This window comes from Diospyros lotus, chromosome 7 (genome assembly GCF_014633365.1).
Source record: "Diospyros lotus cultivar Yz01 chromosome 7, ASM1463336v1, whole genome shotgun sequence".
Classification (NCBI taxonomy): domain Eukaryota; kingdom Viridiplantae; phylum Streptophyta; class Magnoliopsida; order Ericales; family Ebenaceae; genus Diospyros; species Diospyros lotus.
Window position 1 is genome coordinate 4261146 of NC_068344.1, and position 17662 is coordinate 4278807.

General features: G+C 33.1%; 1 protein-coding gene and 1 pseudogene across 1 annotated transcript; one reads left to right on the forward strand and one right to left on the reverse strand.

Moving 5' to 3' along the window:
- Positions 1–3668: 3668 nt before the first annotated feature.
- LOC127806389 (uncharacterized) lies at positions 3669–5676 on the forward strand. Its single transcript, XM_052343639.1, has 2 exons — positions 3669–3993; positions 4223–5676. The coding sequence occupies exons 1-2, from the start codon at positions 3669–3671 to the stop codon at positions 5674–5676; spliced, it is 1779 nt and encodes a 592-aa protein (XP_052199599.1).
- LOC127807037 (small nucleolar RNA R71) lies at positions 4065–4157 on the reverse strand (annotated as a pseudogene).
- Positions 5677–17662: the final 11986 nt, after the last annotated feature.

The following is a 17662-nucleotide window of genomic DNA, read 5'->3' on the forward strand; positions in this document are numbered from 1 at the left end:
AGCATGGACAGAATCTCAAGTGTTTCTGATAGTTGGTAGGCTACTGAGTCTTCAATTTCTCCATATCCCCATCGGTATCCTTTTTTGACTAACACCCCTCAGTGAGAAATATTTTCTTGCATTGATGTCCTAGCCCAAACTTCTCATTGCGATTGAAGCACAACCCATTTTCTCTTCTTTCGTTTAACTCAGCTAGACTTAATTTCTTGATTGAAAAGGAATTAGAGGATGCATCACAGTTTGATTGATAGTAAACTTCACTTATTCAACGAAGACAACTTATCGAGAAGAACGATTTTGATCTTAAGCTAAACCAATAGTGTATGCAAGAATAGTAGATCTACAGGGTTGGGCATTCATCTTAATACTTGTTGATATAATATGCCGCAGTACTTGCTGCTAAGGTGGAAAGAAAAGTGTGCACATGTTGTTTTTGGAGTTTTTGACAAAGTCTTATGATTTATGTTTTGGTTTTTTATTGTATTTTGTCAGTTCTTATTTTCTAGCATTTCAGTTTCTTAGTTCATGGGATCATGGTAGATTTTATCGCTTTGTTTGTTACGTTTGAATGTATTTAAACACATGTTGATTCAATAAAAGGTGACAGATTTGCAGAGATTTTCTGGTCTTCTTTCTCAACTTCTATTCGCTTTAGACTTAAAGTTTGAGTTGCTACTATTTTGTGTTAAAGGCCTATGCCTACAAATTGGTATTATAGCTTTCTTCTTAAGGGATTGTAAGAGTTTGAGGGTACACCACACACTCAAAACTAAATCAACCCTGTAACACCCATTATGGATTCTGATTCACTTTTCACAGTCGTTGCTCCTCCAATGTTTAAAGGTGTGAATTATCAAGTATGAGTAGTTAGAATGGAGGCATATCTGAAGCTTGTGATCTTTGGGAAGCTGTAGAAGAGGACTATGTGGTTCCTCTCTTGTCTAACAACCCAACTCTTGCTCAAATCAAGAATCACAAGGAAAAAAGGCAAAGGAAATCAAAAGCAAATGCATGTCTATTTGCAGCTGTATCATCAGCAATCTTTACCAGAATTATGACCTTGAAATCAGCAAAGGAGATCTGGGACTTTCTCAAGAAAGAGTATGAAGGCAATGAGAAAGTCAAAGAGATGTGAGTGTTGAATCTGATAAGGGATTTTTAAAATGCAAAGGATGAAGGATTTAGATACTGTGAAGGCGTATTCAGGCAAACTTCTCAACATTGTGAATATGGTAAGATTACTTGGAACTGAATTTCCTGATTTTAGAATAGTTAAGAAAATTCTTGTTACTGTCCTAGAAAGATTTGAATCAACAATTTTCTCTTTGAAAAATTTCAAAGATCTGTTAAGTATCACCTTGGCAGAACTGTTAAATGCATTATAGGCTCAAGAGCAAAGAATGATCATGAGGCAAGAAGGTTCAGTTGAAGGTTCAAGAAAAAAAGAATTATGTTGATTAGATTGAGACCACAAAAAACACCAACAATAATGGAGGTGACAACAAACCAGGCTATCCTCCTTGTCAACATTGTGGAAGAAGAAGTCATCCACATTTCAAGTGTTGGAGAAAGCCAAATATTAGATGCAACTAGCTAGGTCGCATTGCAAAAATTTACATAAACAAAAAACAATAGCAACAAAATGATGCCCAAACAGTTGATCGGAAGGAGGAGGAATAGTTATTTGCAGCAACTTATTTTGCTACCAACAACTTAAGTGAAAACTGGTTAATTGATAGCAGATGCACCAACCATATGACATACAATGAGGAATTATTCAAGGAGCTTGATAGAACCACTGGCTCCAAAGTCAAAATTGGCAATAGAGAATTCTTTGTTATCAAAAGAAGAGGGACAGTTGCAATGGAAAACAATTCAGGTACTAAAATTATAACTGATGTTCTTTATGTACCTGAAATTAATCAAAACTTGTTAAGTGTTGGTGATAGGGCTTAATTGTTTACATATTTTTATCTATTTTTTATTTTAACCTTGTGTTAATTTTCTTACATAAATGTGTGTTTATATGAATTTTATATTATTTTAATCTCTTTTTGTAGGAACTCGGCAAAGGAAATTAATTTGAAGATTTGAACGTAAAAGGAAAAAATATATATATTATAAAATTAATTTTAAAATAAATAAATAAATATTTTAAATAATTAATATTATAATATAATTAAAGTTATTATATTTAATAGTATATTAAATATTATATATTAAACTATAATATTCATATATATATATATTATATTTTATCTTATACTATTTATATATATAATATTATAATAAAATAACTATTATATATATATATATATTAATTGTGGCAGTGACGTGTGAAAGGCCTTAGGGCTCCATGCGCCACATATATATATATATATAATAATATGTGAGAAGATTGGAGGCTGAAGTTAGGAATGAAAGAACAGGAGCTGCGGCGCAGTGAAGGAAATTAGGGGGTGCGCATAGTGAAGAAGCGTTTGGAGATTGGGAGGAAGAAGGAAGCGGCGCACGGAAGGAAGCCACGCACAAAGCAGCAACGTGACCCATATCTGAAACAGATCTGGGCAGGCAACTTCTTTCTCCTTTTAATTTCTGTTGTTATTTTTACTTTATAATATCTAGCTAATTTCTTTTAGCTAGGGTTTGGATGGATTTTAATTTTGGAATTATGTGATTATTTGTTTAGTTTGATTCAAAACCCGATTATTATTTGCGTGAGGATTTTATATTGTTGTGCTTAATGCTTTAAAAGATTGGCCACCTTTTAATGATTTAATGATTTATGCATGACTGACTAAAGGATTGTCATAAATTAGATCCATAGGCAATATAAATCACGTGCTTGACTATGAGATTGAAAGATGATTAGCTCATGTGTGGAAATCGAGGAAGCTTAGTGAGTCAAATCCCCTTCCGAGATTAGAGGTTTCCAAAGAACTTAATGCTTATTTATTTTGTTGATATCTGCTCAGAAATCTAACAGTGAAATCGAATTAGTAAAGGATTAATATGACTTGAGAAAGCTTATTAATTAATTTAGGGAAATCCACCTTCACATGCAAATAATTATAAAATACTATAAAGGTATTTGTGGTTTTGAATTTGGTTGAATAGATAATTATATAATCCAGATTAAATGAAATCTAAACCCTAGTGCACTCATTAATTAATTTTTCTCACAAAGAATCCAGTTTTTCATTTATTTTTCTTTTTATTCATCGATTAATTAATTGGTTCAACTTAGGTTAATTTAGAATTATTTTGGTATTGTGATATAGTCCTCGTGGGATCGACACTCTTTTCATCACTATATGCATATTTGACTAGGGTACACTTACCCGAATTAATTGTACATAAAATCACACATCAAGTTTTTGGCGCCGTTGCCGGGGACTAGTTTATTGCATATCAAAACTACATAAGTTAGCCTTAGATTGAACATCTTTTTGTTTTCTTTTAGGTTTTGCAATTTTAATTTAATTTTATTATTATTATTTTTTTCATCTTTTAGAAATTTTATTTTTAATTTTTTAATTTTTAGTATTTTTCTTTTTCTTTGTAGGTTTCAATGGTGCATGACATGCGCTAGTGGCGGAGAACTGATACCCATTGATCAAGAAATTGAAAAAACTCTAAAAAAACAAAAGAAGGAGAAAAAGAGCAAGATGGAGCAAGAACAACAAACTCAAAATAATCAAAGGACATTGAGCTCATATGCTACACCTACTCTAGATGGCACTACCTCAAGCATTAGGAGGCCCAATGTGCAAGCAAATAACTTCGAGATCAAACCTGCAATTATTCAAATGATCCAGATGAGTGTACAATTTTCTGGCCCTAATGATGATCCTAACTCTCATATTGCTAATTTTCTTGAAATATGTGATACTTTTAGGCATAATGGAGTTAGTGAGGATGCAGTTCGACTTAGGTTGTTTCCCTTTTCCTTGAAAGATAGAGCAAAAGAATGGCTTAATTCTCTTCCTGCAGGTTCTATTACTACATAGAATGATCTAGCACAAAACTTTTTATCTAAATATTTTTCACCTTCTAAAACGGCTAAATTAAGGAATGACATAACTTTTTCACAATTTGGTAATGAATCCTTATATGAGTCGTGGGAGAGATTTAAAGAAATGTCCTCACCATGGTTTACCTGTTTGGATGCAAGTGCAAACTTTTTATAATGGCATTAATCAATCTTCTCGTTCAATGTTAGATGCAACTGCAGGTGGTACCCTTATGAGGAAAACTCCCGAGGAAGCATATGAACTTTTGGAGGAGATGGCAGCCAACAGTTATCAATGGGACAATGAGAGAGCAAATAAAAAGGGAGTTGGAATTTATAATGTTGATTCTATCACTGCTTTATCTGTTCAAATTGCTGAATTAAATAAGAATTTGGGTAATTTGGGGGTTTCAACTATGAATGCTTCTTCTTCTTCTTCCCATTTTCTTTCTTGTGAGCTTTGTGGGCGAGGAGGACATGCTAGTGTAGATTGTCAAGTAGGAAATCCTTTTTCTTCTAGTTTGTCTGAACAAGCTAATTTTATTTCTTATGGTGGCAACAGGTCAAATTTTAATCCCTACTCCAACACTTACAATCCAGGATGGAGGAGCCATCCTAATCTTTCTTGGAGTAATAATCAACAAAGAGTGCCCCCCGGCTTTCAACAACAACAACATCAAATTCCACAGGAGAAGAAGTCGAATTTGGAAGATATGATGGCAAAATTTATCAATAGTACAGAGGCAAGAATGCAAAGCTTGGAAACTCAAATTGGACAACTTGCCCAAGCAATTTCAGAAAGACCACAAGGAGGATTGCCTAGCAATACTGAGAAGAATCCAAGGGAGCATGTAAAAGCCATTACTTTGCGAAGTGGAAAAGAATTAGAAAGTAAGGAAAAAGATGAAAAGCATTCAACAGAGGAAGAAAGCCAAGAGCATAAAGCTAAAGAAGAGGATCGGGAGCTATCAACAGAGAAAAATGGGAGTTCTTCTTCTCTTAATTTAAAATATTACAAAATCCCTCTTCCTTTTCCTAAAAGATTTCTAAAGGCTAACTTGGATAAAAAATTTGCTAAATTTTTAAAGGTGTTTAAAAAATTACATATTAACATCCCTCTTCTTGATGTTATATCACAAATGCCAAGTTATGCCAAATTTTTGAAAGACATAATTGCAAATAAAAGAAAGTTGGAGGAATTTGAGATAGTGAAACTTAATGAAGAATGCTCTGCAATTCTACAGAATAAATTGCCTCCAAAACTCAAAGATTCAGGGAGCTTTTCTATTCCTTGTACTATTGGAGAAATTAAGTTTGATAAAGTTTTATGTGACCTTGGTGCAAGTATTAATTTGATGCCCTTTTCTGTTTTCGGAAAGCTTGGCTTACAAGAACCAACACCCACCACTATTTCTCTTCAATTGGCTGATAGAAGTATAAAATACCCAAGGGGAGTAGTGGAAGATGTCTTGGTAAAAGTAGATAAATTTATTTTTCCTGTTGACTTCATTGTTCTGGACATGGAAGAAGATTATGACATGCCGCTAATTTTAGAAAGACCTTTTCTTGCCATAGGGAGAGCTTTGATTGATGTCCAGCAAGGAACACTTAGCCTTAGAATTTATGATAAGACAATTACTTTCAATGTGTTTAAGGCTACGTAACATTCTAATGACAATGGAAAACAAGTCTTAAGCATAGATGACATTAATGATTTGGTAGAGAGATTAGATGAACCTATAGAAAATTGCATTGCTAACTCTTTTGATGAGCATGAACAAAATTTAAATGTCAAGAACAAGGTTGTGAGCTATTTGAAAAAAAAACAAAAATGTTGTCTATCCAAAAGAAACAAGTTGTTGCCTTTGAATGTTTCTTCTTCTTCGTCAAAAGCCAAGCCACCAGGTCATGAAAAAGAAAAGTTGATAAGGGTGTTGAGGGAGCAAAAGAAGGGAATTGGATTGAGAGTTGCTAGCATTCAAGGAATAAATGCATCAATTGGCGTAAACAAAATTTTAATGGAAGAAGGATTCAAGCCTCCGTGAAGACAGAAACTTAGTCAAACTAATGACTATAAAGAAGCGCTTGATGGGAGGCAACCCATTCGAAATATTTTTTTTTCTTTCTCTTTTTATTCTCTTAATTTTTAGAATATTCTTGGATTGATTTCTCTCTTCTTTTTTTTTTTTTATCTTTCTTCTTTTTAGGACTTGTTGAATCAAGAAATCCAACCCCTCTTTTTCAAAAGAATAAGCCCAACAATCTTTAAGCATTTCAAGAAGGCTTACACCAGGGGAGTATTGCTTTTCTTTTCCTTTTTTTTTAAACATTGGGGACAATGTTTAATTTAAATGTGGGGGTGGGAAATTCAATAATTCTCAAAAACAAATTTTGATTTCCAAAGAAAAAAAAAAAGAAGAAATATATAATGTGCATAAATGATGATTTTCTTTAAAAAAAAATGTTTTATTTTCATGTTTAGGCCGATTTCATGTTTCCTATATTAACTTTGGTTCAATGCATAATTAATTCAAAATTGGGAACTATTCTATTTGATTATTGATTCTAGATTTAACAATGCTAAGGAAAAGGAATTGATTATGTCGGATTATCATGATTGTTGAAATATATGCTTCTTGATAATATTCATGGGATTTTGTGATTATGCATGATTGATTATGTGAGAATAATATTGTGATTATTTCTTGAAACTAGGCCTAAACAGAGTTAAAGTAAAATGGGACGATGAAAAAAAAAAACAAAAAAAGAGCAAAAAAAAGAAAAAAAAAAAAGTTGTTATTGCTATTTATCTACTCCTATGTTTTGAGCTGCTTAGTAGTAACTGAGGGTTGATAGTATGCTCCTGCATCATCCTTCACGTCAAATGGTAGTTCAAAATATGAGTATGCAAATGCATTCTAAGCAATTATTTAGGAGAATAACCGGATGTCTTCATCACAAAATGTCGACATTCGCATCAAAATCCAAGTAATGCTTAGAAAAGAGTAAAAAAAAAGAAAAATAAAAATCATCATTATCCCTGTTACTCTTTATGTTTGTAGTAATGGATAGAAGTGATTGCAAGAAAGCTATTTCATTATTTAATTGTGCTAGTTGCAAGGTTCTATGAATTAATTTTGAAGTATGCATGGCATCAAAACTGATGATTTTGCATGATTAATTCTTTCAATTAATACTTTTGGATTTAGAGTTGATATGATAATATGGATGATAACCAATTTTGTGATTAATTATGCGTTGATATGTTGTTGGAATTTTTGATTTTGGCCTAACATGAAAATGAAATGTTTAATTGGTATTTCTTCTCTAATTTGCTTGAGGACAAGCAAAATGTTAAGTGTAGGGGTATTTGATAGGGCTTAATTGTTTACATATTTTTATCTATTTTTTATCTTAACCTTGTGTTAATTTTCTTACATAAATGTGTGTTTATATGGATTTTATATTATTTTAATCTCTTTTTGTAGGAACTCGGCAAAGGAAATTAATTTGAAGATTTGAACGTAAAAGGAAAAAAAATATATATTATAAAATTAATTTTAAAATAAATAAATAAATATTTTAAATAATTAATATTATAATATAATTAAAGTTATTATATTTAATAGTATATTAAATATTATATATTAAACTATAATATTCATATATATATATATTAATGGTGGCAGTGGCGTGTGAAAGGCCTTAGGGCTCCATGCGCCACACACACACACATATATATATATATATATAATATGTGAGAAGATTGGAGGCTGAAGTGAGGAATGAAAGAACAGGAGCTGCGGTGCAGTGAAGGAAATTAGGGGGTGCGCACAGTGAAGAAGCGTTTGGAGATTGGGAGGAAGAAGGAAGCGGTGCACGGAAGGAAGCCACGCACAGAGCAGCAACGTGACCCAGATCTGAAACAGATCTAGGCAGGGAACTTCTTTCTCCTTTTAATTTCTGTTGTTATTTTTACTTTAATAATATCTAGCTAATTTCTTTTAGCTAGGATTTGGATGGATTTTAATTTTGAAATTATGTGATTATTTGTTTAGTTTGATTCAAAACCCGATTATTATTTGCGTGAGGATTTTATATTGTTGTGCTTAATGCTTTAAAAGATTGGCCACCTTTTAATGATTTAATGATTTATGCATGACTGACTAAAAGATTGTCATAAATTAGATCCATAGGCAATATAAATCACGTGCTTGACTATGAGATCGAAAGATGATTAGCTTGTGTGTGGCAATCGAGGAAGCTTAGTGAGTCAAATCCCCTTTCGAGATTAGAGGTTTCCAAAGAACTTAATGCTTATTTATTTCGTTGATATCTGCTCAGAAATCTGACAGTGAAATTGAATTAGTAAAGGATTAATATGACTTGAGAAAGCTTATTAATTAATTGAGGAAAATCCACCTTCACATGTAAATAATTATAAAATACTATAAAGGTATTTGTGGTTTTGAATTGGGTTGAATAGATAATTACATAATCCAAATTAAATGAAATCTAAACCCTAGTGCACTCATTAATTAATTTTTCTCACAAAGAATCCAGTTTTTCATTTATTTTTCTTTTTATTCATCGATTAATTAATTGGTTCAACTTAGGTTAATTTAGAATTATTTTGGTATTGTGATATAGTCCTCGTGGGATTGACACTCTTTTCATCATTATATGCATATTTGACTAGGGTACACTTGCCCGAATTAATTGTGCATAAAATCACACATCAGTTGGGCAGTTACTTGAAAAGGGATATAAAGTCCTATTTGAGGACAAATTATATCTAATCAAAGATATAGCAGGACAAGACTTGTTCAAAGTGAAAATGAGAGGCAAAAGCTTCTCATTAGACTTGATGGAGGCAAAGCAAGCTATTTTTCTTAGTTCAAACAACAGTGTAGAGCTTTGGAACAAGAGGATAGGACACTTCAATCCTAATGCGCTACTGCTAATGAGGAAAATAGATCTTGTGCAAGGCCTACCACTGCTGAATGAATTGTTGTCAAGCTGCAAGGTGTGTCAATATGGAAATCAAACTAGACTGCCTTTCTCACAAACAGCTTGGAGAGCAACAAAGAAGTTAGAGTTGATCCACACTAATCTCTGTGGACCTTAATCAAAACCATCATTAAAAGGAAGTAAATATTACATTGTCTTTATTGATGATCTAATTAGAATGTGTTGGATTTATTTCTTAAGATTCAAATCAAAGTTGTAGAATTTTTTAGAGATTTAAAACTTGGATTGAAAATCAAAGTGGTTGAAAAATTTAGATTTTGAGATCTAATAATGGAAAGGAGTATACATTAGCTCTGTTTAATCAATTTTGTGAAAAGGCTAAAATTGAACACCAATTCACTACCCCTTACACTCTATAGCAAAATGTGGTGAGTGAAAGGAAAAATGATGTGGGAATTTATTCACATATTTATTGGTCACAATTAAGTAGTGTTTTTAGTATTTTATATATGTTTTACCTAAAATTGTCTAGTATTTTGAGTTTTCTTTACATATATTTAATTTCTAGTAATTTTTATTATTTTGCAAGAATACTTCTTGGTATTTGGGTTAAATAAAAATAAAAATAAAAAAATAAAGATACAAAAAAAATATTATAAAGTTAATTTTAAAATTAATACTATAATTTAATATTATAATATAAATAAAAAATAAAAAATAAAAATAATAAATAAATAATATTATAATATAATTAAAATTAATATAATTAATAGTATATTTTATATTATATATTATTTTATTAAATTAAGTGATGTGGGCATGTAAATGTGCTAGGGCTGTCCGTGGAGACTTAGAATCCATGCATATATATATTATTATAATATATAGCGGCAGAACAACAGGGACTTGGAGATTGAAGACAGCAACGACCAGAGAAGATTGGAAGAAAAGGAAGTTGCACAGCAATCAGCCACAGCCCTTTGTGTTTGCATAACAAGTCACAAGGCTTGGTAACAAAAGCAACGACATGACACAGATGCAGGCGGCAAATCTGTTGGATTCGCTCCGAATCAAATCTGGTTTCAAATCTGGGCAGGGGACTTCTTTCCTTCCTTCCTTAGAGTTTTTGTTTTCTGTTTCCCTTGAATTGTTTAGGATTTTAATTATGCAGCAACTCTTGATTAATTTTGAGAATATTTTATTTCTTATGAGTGGCTAAATAATTGTCTAGGGTTTTTAAAGGATCGTATGCATTGAAACTTTATTGATTACTCAATTTTTGGTTGTCATTGTTACATTAACTATGTTTATTTTGTTATAAACTGAATGCTTATAATTGCTTTATCACCAATTACATTATTTGAGATTTCTTATGATGCTAGACATAGATAAATAAGAAATAGATTTTGGACAAAATAACATATGTTAATTGGGAAAGACATTCACTTGATTACATGTTCAATTTGTGATTATATTTGTAATGAATATTTTCATATAATCAGTACCTATGCTTAATGTGTTCTCTAATTCTAATTCACATAGACATATAGTGAGTTAAGTTAGTTGAATAAATTTGTTAGACCTAGAAATAGGCTAACAAATAAATTAGAGTGCTCCATTGACATAGTTTATAATCTAATCAACCATAAATTGAGGTAATTTGATAAAGTGGATTTGCTAAGTGAATTTAAAAAACCCTAGGTCTTAACCAATTAATTTTTAATTCTTAGTTAATTGTTAGTTATATATTAATTAATTTTCTTAATTAATCAATTGTCCAAATATAGTTAATTGTGAATAATTTTAGTATTTAAAAGGTTAGTAATCAATCTCCATGAGAACGATATCTTATTCACCACTTTACTTGTTTTGACCGCGTATACTTGTGTGTTATTCGTGGGTTATATAAAATCACGAATAAAGAATAGAACAATAATGGAGATGGTTTGATGTTTGCTACATAAGAAAGGACTTTCAAAAAACTTATGGGCAGAAGCTGCTAATACAATAGTGTTTCCGCTAAATAGGCTTCCTACAAAAGCTGTAAAAGGGAAAACTCTATTTAAAGCATGGTATGGTTATAAACCTTCACTACAAAATTTAAAAAAATTTGGTTGTATCTACTTTACTCATGTGCCTTAGGTGAAGATAGATAAACTTGATAAGAGAGCAGAATCTGGCATTTTTATTGGTTACAGCAACATCTTTAAAGCTTATAGAATTTATCAACCTCAAACTAGTAAAATTCTAGTCAGCAGAGATGTTCATTTTGTGGAAGAGCAACAATGGTGCTGGGAAGGACAAGAAGAAAAGTAATTTTTTGAGTAAATTATTGACTTTCCATTGGAGCAAAGTGAACAAGTTGATGAACCACCTGTTAGAGGAACCAGGCCGCTCACTGAGGTTTACCAGAGATGCAATGTTGTAGTGTTTGAACCAAAGGGATTTTGTGAAGCAAAAGAAGATCCAAAATGGGTAGCTGCAATGTAAGATGAGCTAAAAATGATTGAAAAAAATCAGACCTGGAAGCTAGTTGAGAGGCCTCAACATAAAAATGTTATTGGAGTCAAATGGGTATTTAGAACCAAATTGAATGCAGATGGTTCTATCAACAAGCACAAAGCCAGACTTATAGTGAAGGGGTTCGCTCAAGTGTTTGGAGTTAACTTCTCAGAAACATTTGCTTCTGTTGCACATCTTGACACCATCAGATTACTCTTGGCATTGGCAACTCTAAAAAGGTAGAAAGTGTTTCAGCTTGATGTAAAATCTATCTTTCTTAATGGTTATTTACAAGAGAAGATATATGTTGAGCAACCTGAGGGATTTACAATGCAAGGGGAGGAAGACAAGGTTTATTTACTCAAAAAGGCCTTGTATGGATTAAAATAGGCTCCAAGAGCCTGTATAGCAGAATTGATGAGCATTTGTTGAGTCTTGGTTTTGCAAAAAGTATGAGTGAGTCAACTCTTTATGTTAAGCACTCTAATGCTGACACTCTGATTGTTTCTTTGTATGTGGATGATCTCTTAGTGATAGGAAGTAATGTTATACTCATTGAGCAATTCAAGCAGGAAATGATGAAAGTATTTGAAATAACAGACTTGGAAGTGATGGCATATTTTCTTGGAATGAAGATCAGGCAAGATTAGCAATAAGTCTTCATTTGTTAGAGAAAATATGCTAAGGAGATTTTGATGAAATTTCAAATAGAGGATTGCAAATCAATGAGTACTCCTATGAATCAAAAGGAGAAACTTCACAAGAAAGATGGTGTAGACAAGGTTGATGAAGCTGTTTATAGGAGTCTCATAGGTTGCTTGATGTATCTCACTGCAACCAGACCAAACATACAACAAGCAATGAGTGTGTTGTCAAGATTTCTACATTGTGCTAGCACATAAGCAACAAAATCTCTAATAATCAAATCTCTAATATATGTTATGCCTTACCTACACTTGGCCGCCTCCTTTCTCCTCTGCCATAGCCACCTCTAGCAAGCACCACCTCGCATCGCCTCATCACTGCATTCCCCTTGCCACTTCTTCAATCGTAGATGCGTCCTATCGTCGTCCTGTTACAGTGCCTCACACAACCATCGTTGCATCTTGTCATCGCCCCACTGTAAGGCCTCGCATGATTGCTGTTGCATCATGTCGTCACCTCGTGTTAACCATTGTTGCACATCTTGTCGCCTCACTGCTGTTGCCTTTGGGCTAAGCCCAGTCAGGCTTCATCTGAGCCTAATCAGGCTTCATGAAACCTGGGCTTCTCTCGTCCACGGCGCCTTGATGATCAATGATGAAGTCTGATTTGGTCATCAGGCCTGTCATCCCACCGGTACATGTAGCATGGTCCTTATTATAATATGTCAATTTCTCAAGGGTTGATACCCAATTAGATTGGTGGTCTTTATCACATATTTTGTTCCTTTCTCGGACCTCCAAATGGCACATATATTGTAACACCTCACTTTTTCAAGGCGTGTCACTAGGGCTCAACATATAGATACACGTTCAACATCCACGATACATCTCTTAACACCTCAAGCACCGTATTTTAAAGAAAATCTCCAACATATCATTTCAAATGAGGAAACAAGAATCGAAACCTGATATGGTACTTAACCAAACTCACTTTATTCACAAACATGAAAATCGTACCATAGTATAACATCCTATCTTCAAACAAATTACATGGAAAACTATCTCTTGGAAATAACAACTAAGTACCTCAAACATAATCAAAAGATGCCTCAAAATAATATTGAACCATAAGAATATTATATGATCTTTTTCAAACATCATTCATAAAACATAACGTTATTTTATTCTACGAGACTATTCATTGACAAAACATAAGTTTCTCAATATGACTAAAACATATTCGAATCTTCATGAGGAAGCAAAATACAAGAACAACTTGCCAGACCCATTGAACACAACATCTTATGTTGTTTCATCTCAACCACGTCTTTGCCTTTGCTGCAAGTCCCAACTAGAACGTTTGAATATTTCAAGGACATAGTCCAAGTTAAATGTTGAATCATCTAAGTGAGGGTTCAAAATAGTTACATGAATGCATGATGCAAAGACATGAACAAACATACGCCCTAGTGTAACTTCCCTAATAATCCAGCCCGACACGAAACCATAGGCAGTCATCCCGAGACTCCTGTACGTTATTCTGGAAAACACATTTGAGGAATTTTAGCCATACTATTAGGAAAACATCCCATCTCGACACAAATATCGATATGCCAATAATATCATACTGAATGAAATATCACAATCATCGATGTAACAATACATGTACAAATATGACAAGATGTTCATAAATTATATATAATTTAGCAACCTTCGTGAATATCATACTCAACATAGGCAAAACATATCGCGTACAAATTCATGCAACAAAACCAATTTGGGGGTAGGATCACTCACCTTTGTATAATGATAACCTCGAAATAAGTGCTGACCTCGATTTGTGTGCCAGGCCTCAATAATTGAATAATTACTCAATCTTGACCCTCAACATTCCCTAGACATCATATTCATTCAAAAGAATATCAATATCTATTTTTCCATAATTTTTCTCCATTTTCTCTTTATTTTTCCTTCGATAATTTCAAAATAATTACCTCCTTAAAGTTTTTCAAATTTTTCTCCACCATAATTCATAAAATAATTTTTAAAAAATATTAATAAAAATTTCAAAAATTACCCATAGGCTACGCGCCCTCATGCGTCAGGACAAAACCCACCATCGAAAGATAACCAGTGCATGCACCACCACAAGACAAGTCTCAAATCTGCCAAAAACAGCCCGACTCTAGCCATCGTTTTGATTTTTCGACCACCTTCGAAACCCCCTTAAACTATCACAAAAATTCTCCAAATTTTTCAGAAATGATCCCCAAGACCTCTAGAGCAATAACCTTCTATCAAATCTCTCAAAACACTCTTGAATGCTCAAATTTGATACTTTAAATTTGGCTGAAACCCTCATTTATTTATAGGCAAAATCTGACCTTTTTTCAGCTAATCAACAGTCATAACTTTGCCCACACGCTTTCTAGGCCCATGCTTGGCCATACCTTGGCAAGATCGACAGTCCCATCACCGAATTTTGGCTCCCATGTGCGGGGGTCAGATCGGCCATGGTACTGCTAGTTTTAAAATTTACACTTTTGCCTTCGTACAAATTCCTTATGCATTTTAGGCCTCATTTCAAGTCTTTAGACTTTGATATTTTACACCGTGAACCCCTAACTCTCATGATTCACAATTGACCCAATGAATTTGGAAAATTAACATTTTCAACTTTTTTTCAACTAGAATTAAAAATTATACTGAGGCCCCAAATGCGTGTTTCAATCGCAAACCCTTTGATTTTATCCTGAAACCACTTAAGGGTTGTTCTATTCATAAAATTAGAGACTCCTCAAGGTTTCGTAGATTTCTTAGAAGTCCCTTACCATCATTCAATGTTTTAGGCTACAAGTTAGCTGTACCAAAAATCGTCTCTGATTTGATTTATTTTTGCATCATAAATCTCGCCTAGAGACGCTCGTCGATGAAATAACTTTTTACTTAGGTATCTAAGCTCTGAGGCGCTCCCTACCGTTGATTCAATGATTTATTTTGCTATCAATCCAATTTTTTTATATTTCAAACTCGTCTAAATTAGGTGGCAACCTTATGAAAATATGGGGTATTACATATATAATGTGCCCTTATGGTGGTTTGTCTTTTGTCTTTACATTTTTAATTTACTGAATAATTAAATTTATTGAATAAAATATTATTAAAAAATTATTTTCAAAATTTCAAAGAGAACGTATTTTCTAATTTTTTGTTTTGAAAAATAATTTTTTAAAATAACAAAGAGAACGTATTTTCAATTTTCTAAAAATAGACTATTAAAATAGAAAATTAAAAATGAATGCAAAACTCAAAATTGAAAAGTAAAAAGAACACAGCCTAAATTTGTTATTTAGAGACAAAAATATTCCATTTATAAAAAATCAATATTTTGAGCACTTTTTCCATCTTAAATGTTAAAAAAGTTAGGTTGTGCTCTCTTTACTGTTTTCAAGTCATTTTTAATTTTTTAAAATAATGAAAACGCGTTCTCTTTGTTATTTTTAAAAATGCATTTTTGAAAACAAAAAAAAAATTGTAAAAAAAACTCAAAACAACAAAAAGTTGTTTTGAGTGTTTTCATTCAAAACAAACACAAAACTCAAAATATATTTAATTATTTATTTATTCATATTTTATTATTGTAATGAGAAAAAATATTATAAAATTCATTAATTTTAAAATGTATATTTTTTTAATAATATATTAACATTAAATATTTATAATTTACTTAATAATCAAATTTATTGAATAAAATATCATTAAAAAAATATTTTCAAAATTTCAAAAAGAACGTATTTTCTAATTTTCTATTTTGAAAAATAATTTTTTAAAATGACAAAAAGAACGCTTTTTCAATTTTCTAAAAACAGACTATCAAAATAGAAAACTAAAAATAAATTTAAAACTCAAAATTAAAAATTAAAAAATAAAGAGAACGCAGTCTTAACTTTTACTTAGATAACAAAATAATGTCATCCCTAGTTGGGGCAAATCTTTCCTATCCATCTTTTGATTCTTAAACTTCATATATATAAAATCTGCTTTCAAATGGAAAAAAATTTAATGTCAATAATATGTAATATCCCCAATTCCAACAACAATCACAACAGTGATGATTTATAATCCCAAAGTCAAGAATCAAAGTCTCTGAACAATTATTTAAAATAATCATTCAAAATCCTCCAAATACAAAGAAACAAAGAAATAACAAATTCCAAAAATAATGATAATAAGATAACAAGAATAAGTATGACTAAATAGGTAATATGGAGAAAAACTATCAGTGCATAAACCTAATCACATATTTGGGGGTCTTGTGCAAAATTAGGATAGGTTGAGTTAAAATGTCTTCACTCTTCTTCATCAAATGGATGATATAAAATGTTAGTGTAAGCACCCTCGCCCGGATATCCCAACCGCCCGATCAATCCGAACGAGAGCACCTACATAAGAGAAGAGAAACAAACACAAGACAAAAATACCCTGGCATGCATACATACGACAAATACAACAGCGGAAGCAAAACAATATACATGCACGCCTACAAGTACCCTGCTGGAACAGCAGTCAAGGAGTATATGAGAATATACAGACACTTGTGCCAACGATAAAAGATACAAGGAACAACCGGGCACAGTAAAAAATGAGAGTAAAAAATTTCTAACAAAACATCAGAGAAAGCAGGGGCAGCTAACTGTACACCCTACCGACACGGCTGGCTGCTAGGTGGCACGGTCCTCGCCCTCGACTTTAGCCTTACCCTTACCTGGAATGATGGAAAGTAAGGTGAGTCGCAAGACTCAGCAAGTTTATATGAAATGGAAGGCGGTAAATGAAACAGAAGAGGATATCATCCCAAATATAAACCCACATGTACACACAAGCCATGTGACGCAACAACGCAACAGTGCACCATAATAAAACATATACCGGTCCTTGGGGCCCACATAGAACACCTGGCACCCAAGTCCCATACCAACCTGCCGCTGCCCTGAAAGGCAACATAAATCACCACAAACCTGTGCGCACTGTCCCGGGTCGGTACTCCCGTCACCCGTATCCCTGCCGGTACTCCCGACAGCCGAGCCAAAGGCTCCCTCGGAACGGTACTCCCGTCCGAGAACTAATAACTACCAGTAACCATGCAATGCATATAAAATGCAAGGCGTAATGAGCACCAACGTGATACAAGGCGCCCATACATCCAGGCATCAAGCCATGCTCCGCCCACGTAGTAAATCACACGCGATGCATATGCCCGTGCTGGATGCAACCTGACCAATCTAGAATGTCCGTGATCAAGCATAACCAAATCATGATGATCCCATCATGCAGCCCGAACCCATGTGCATACCAAACCATGCAACAAAAATGAAATAATCAGGCATGCTATAATCACATAACGGTAGAGTAGGTCAGCAGTGCCTGACACCGGTCAGCGGTTAGTGACTAGGAGAGACCATCTGACGGCCTAAAATAGACCATACAACAGTTTCACCGTCACCGAACGGCTAACCCTTGCCCCCACTGCCCA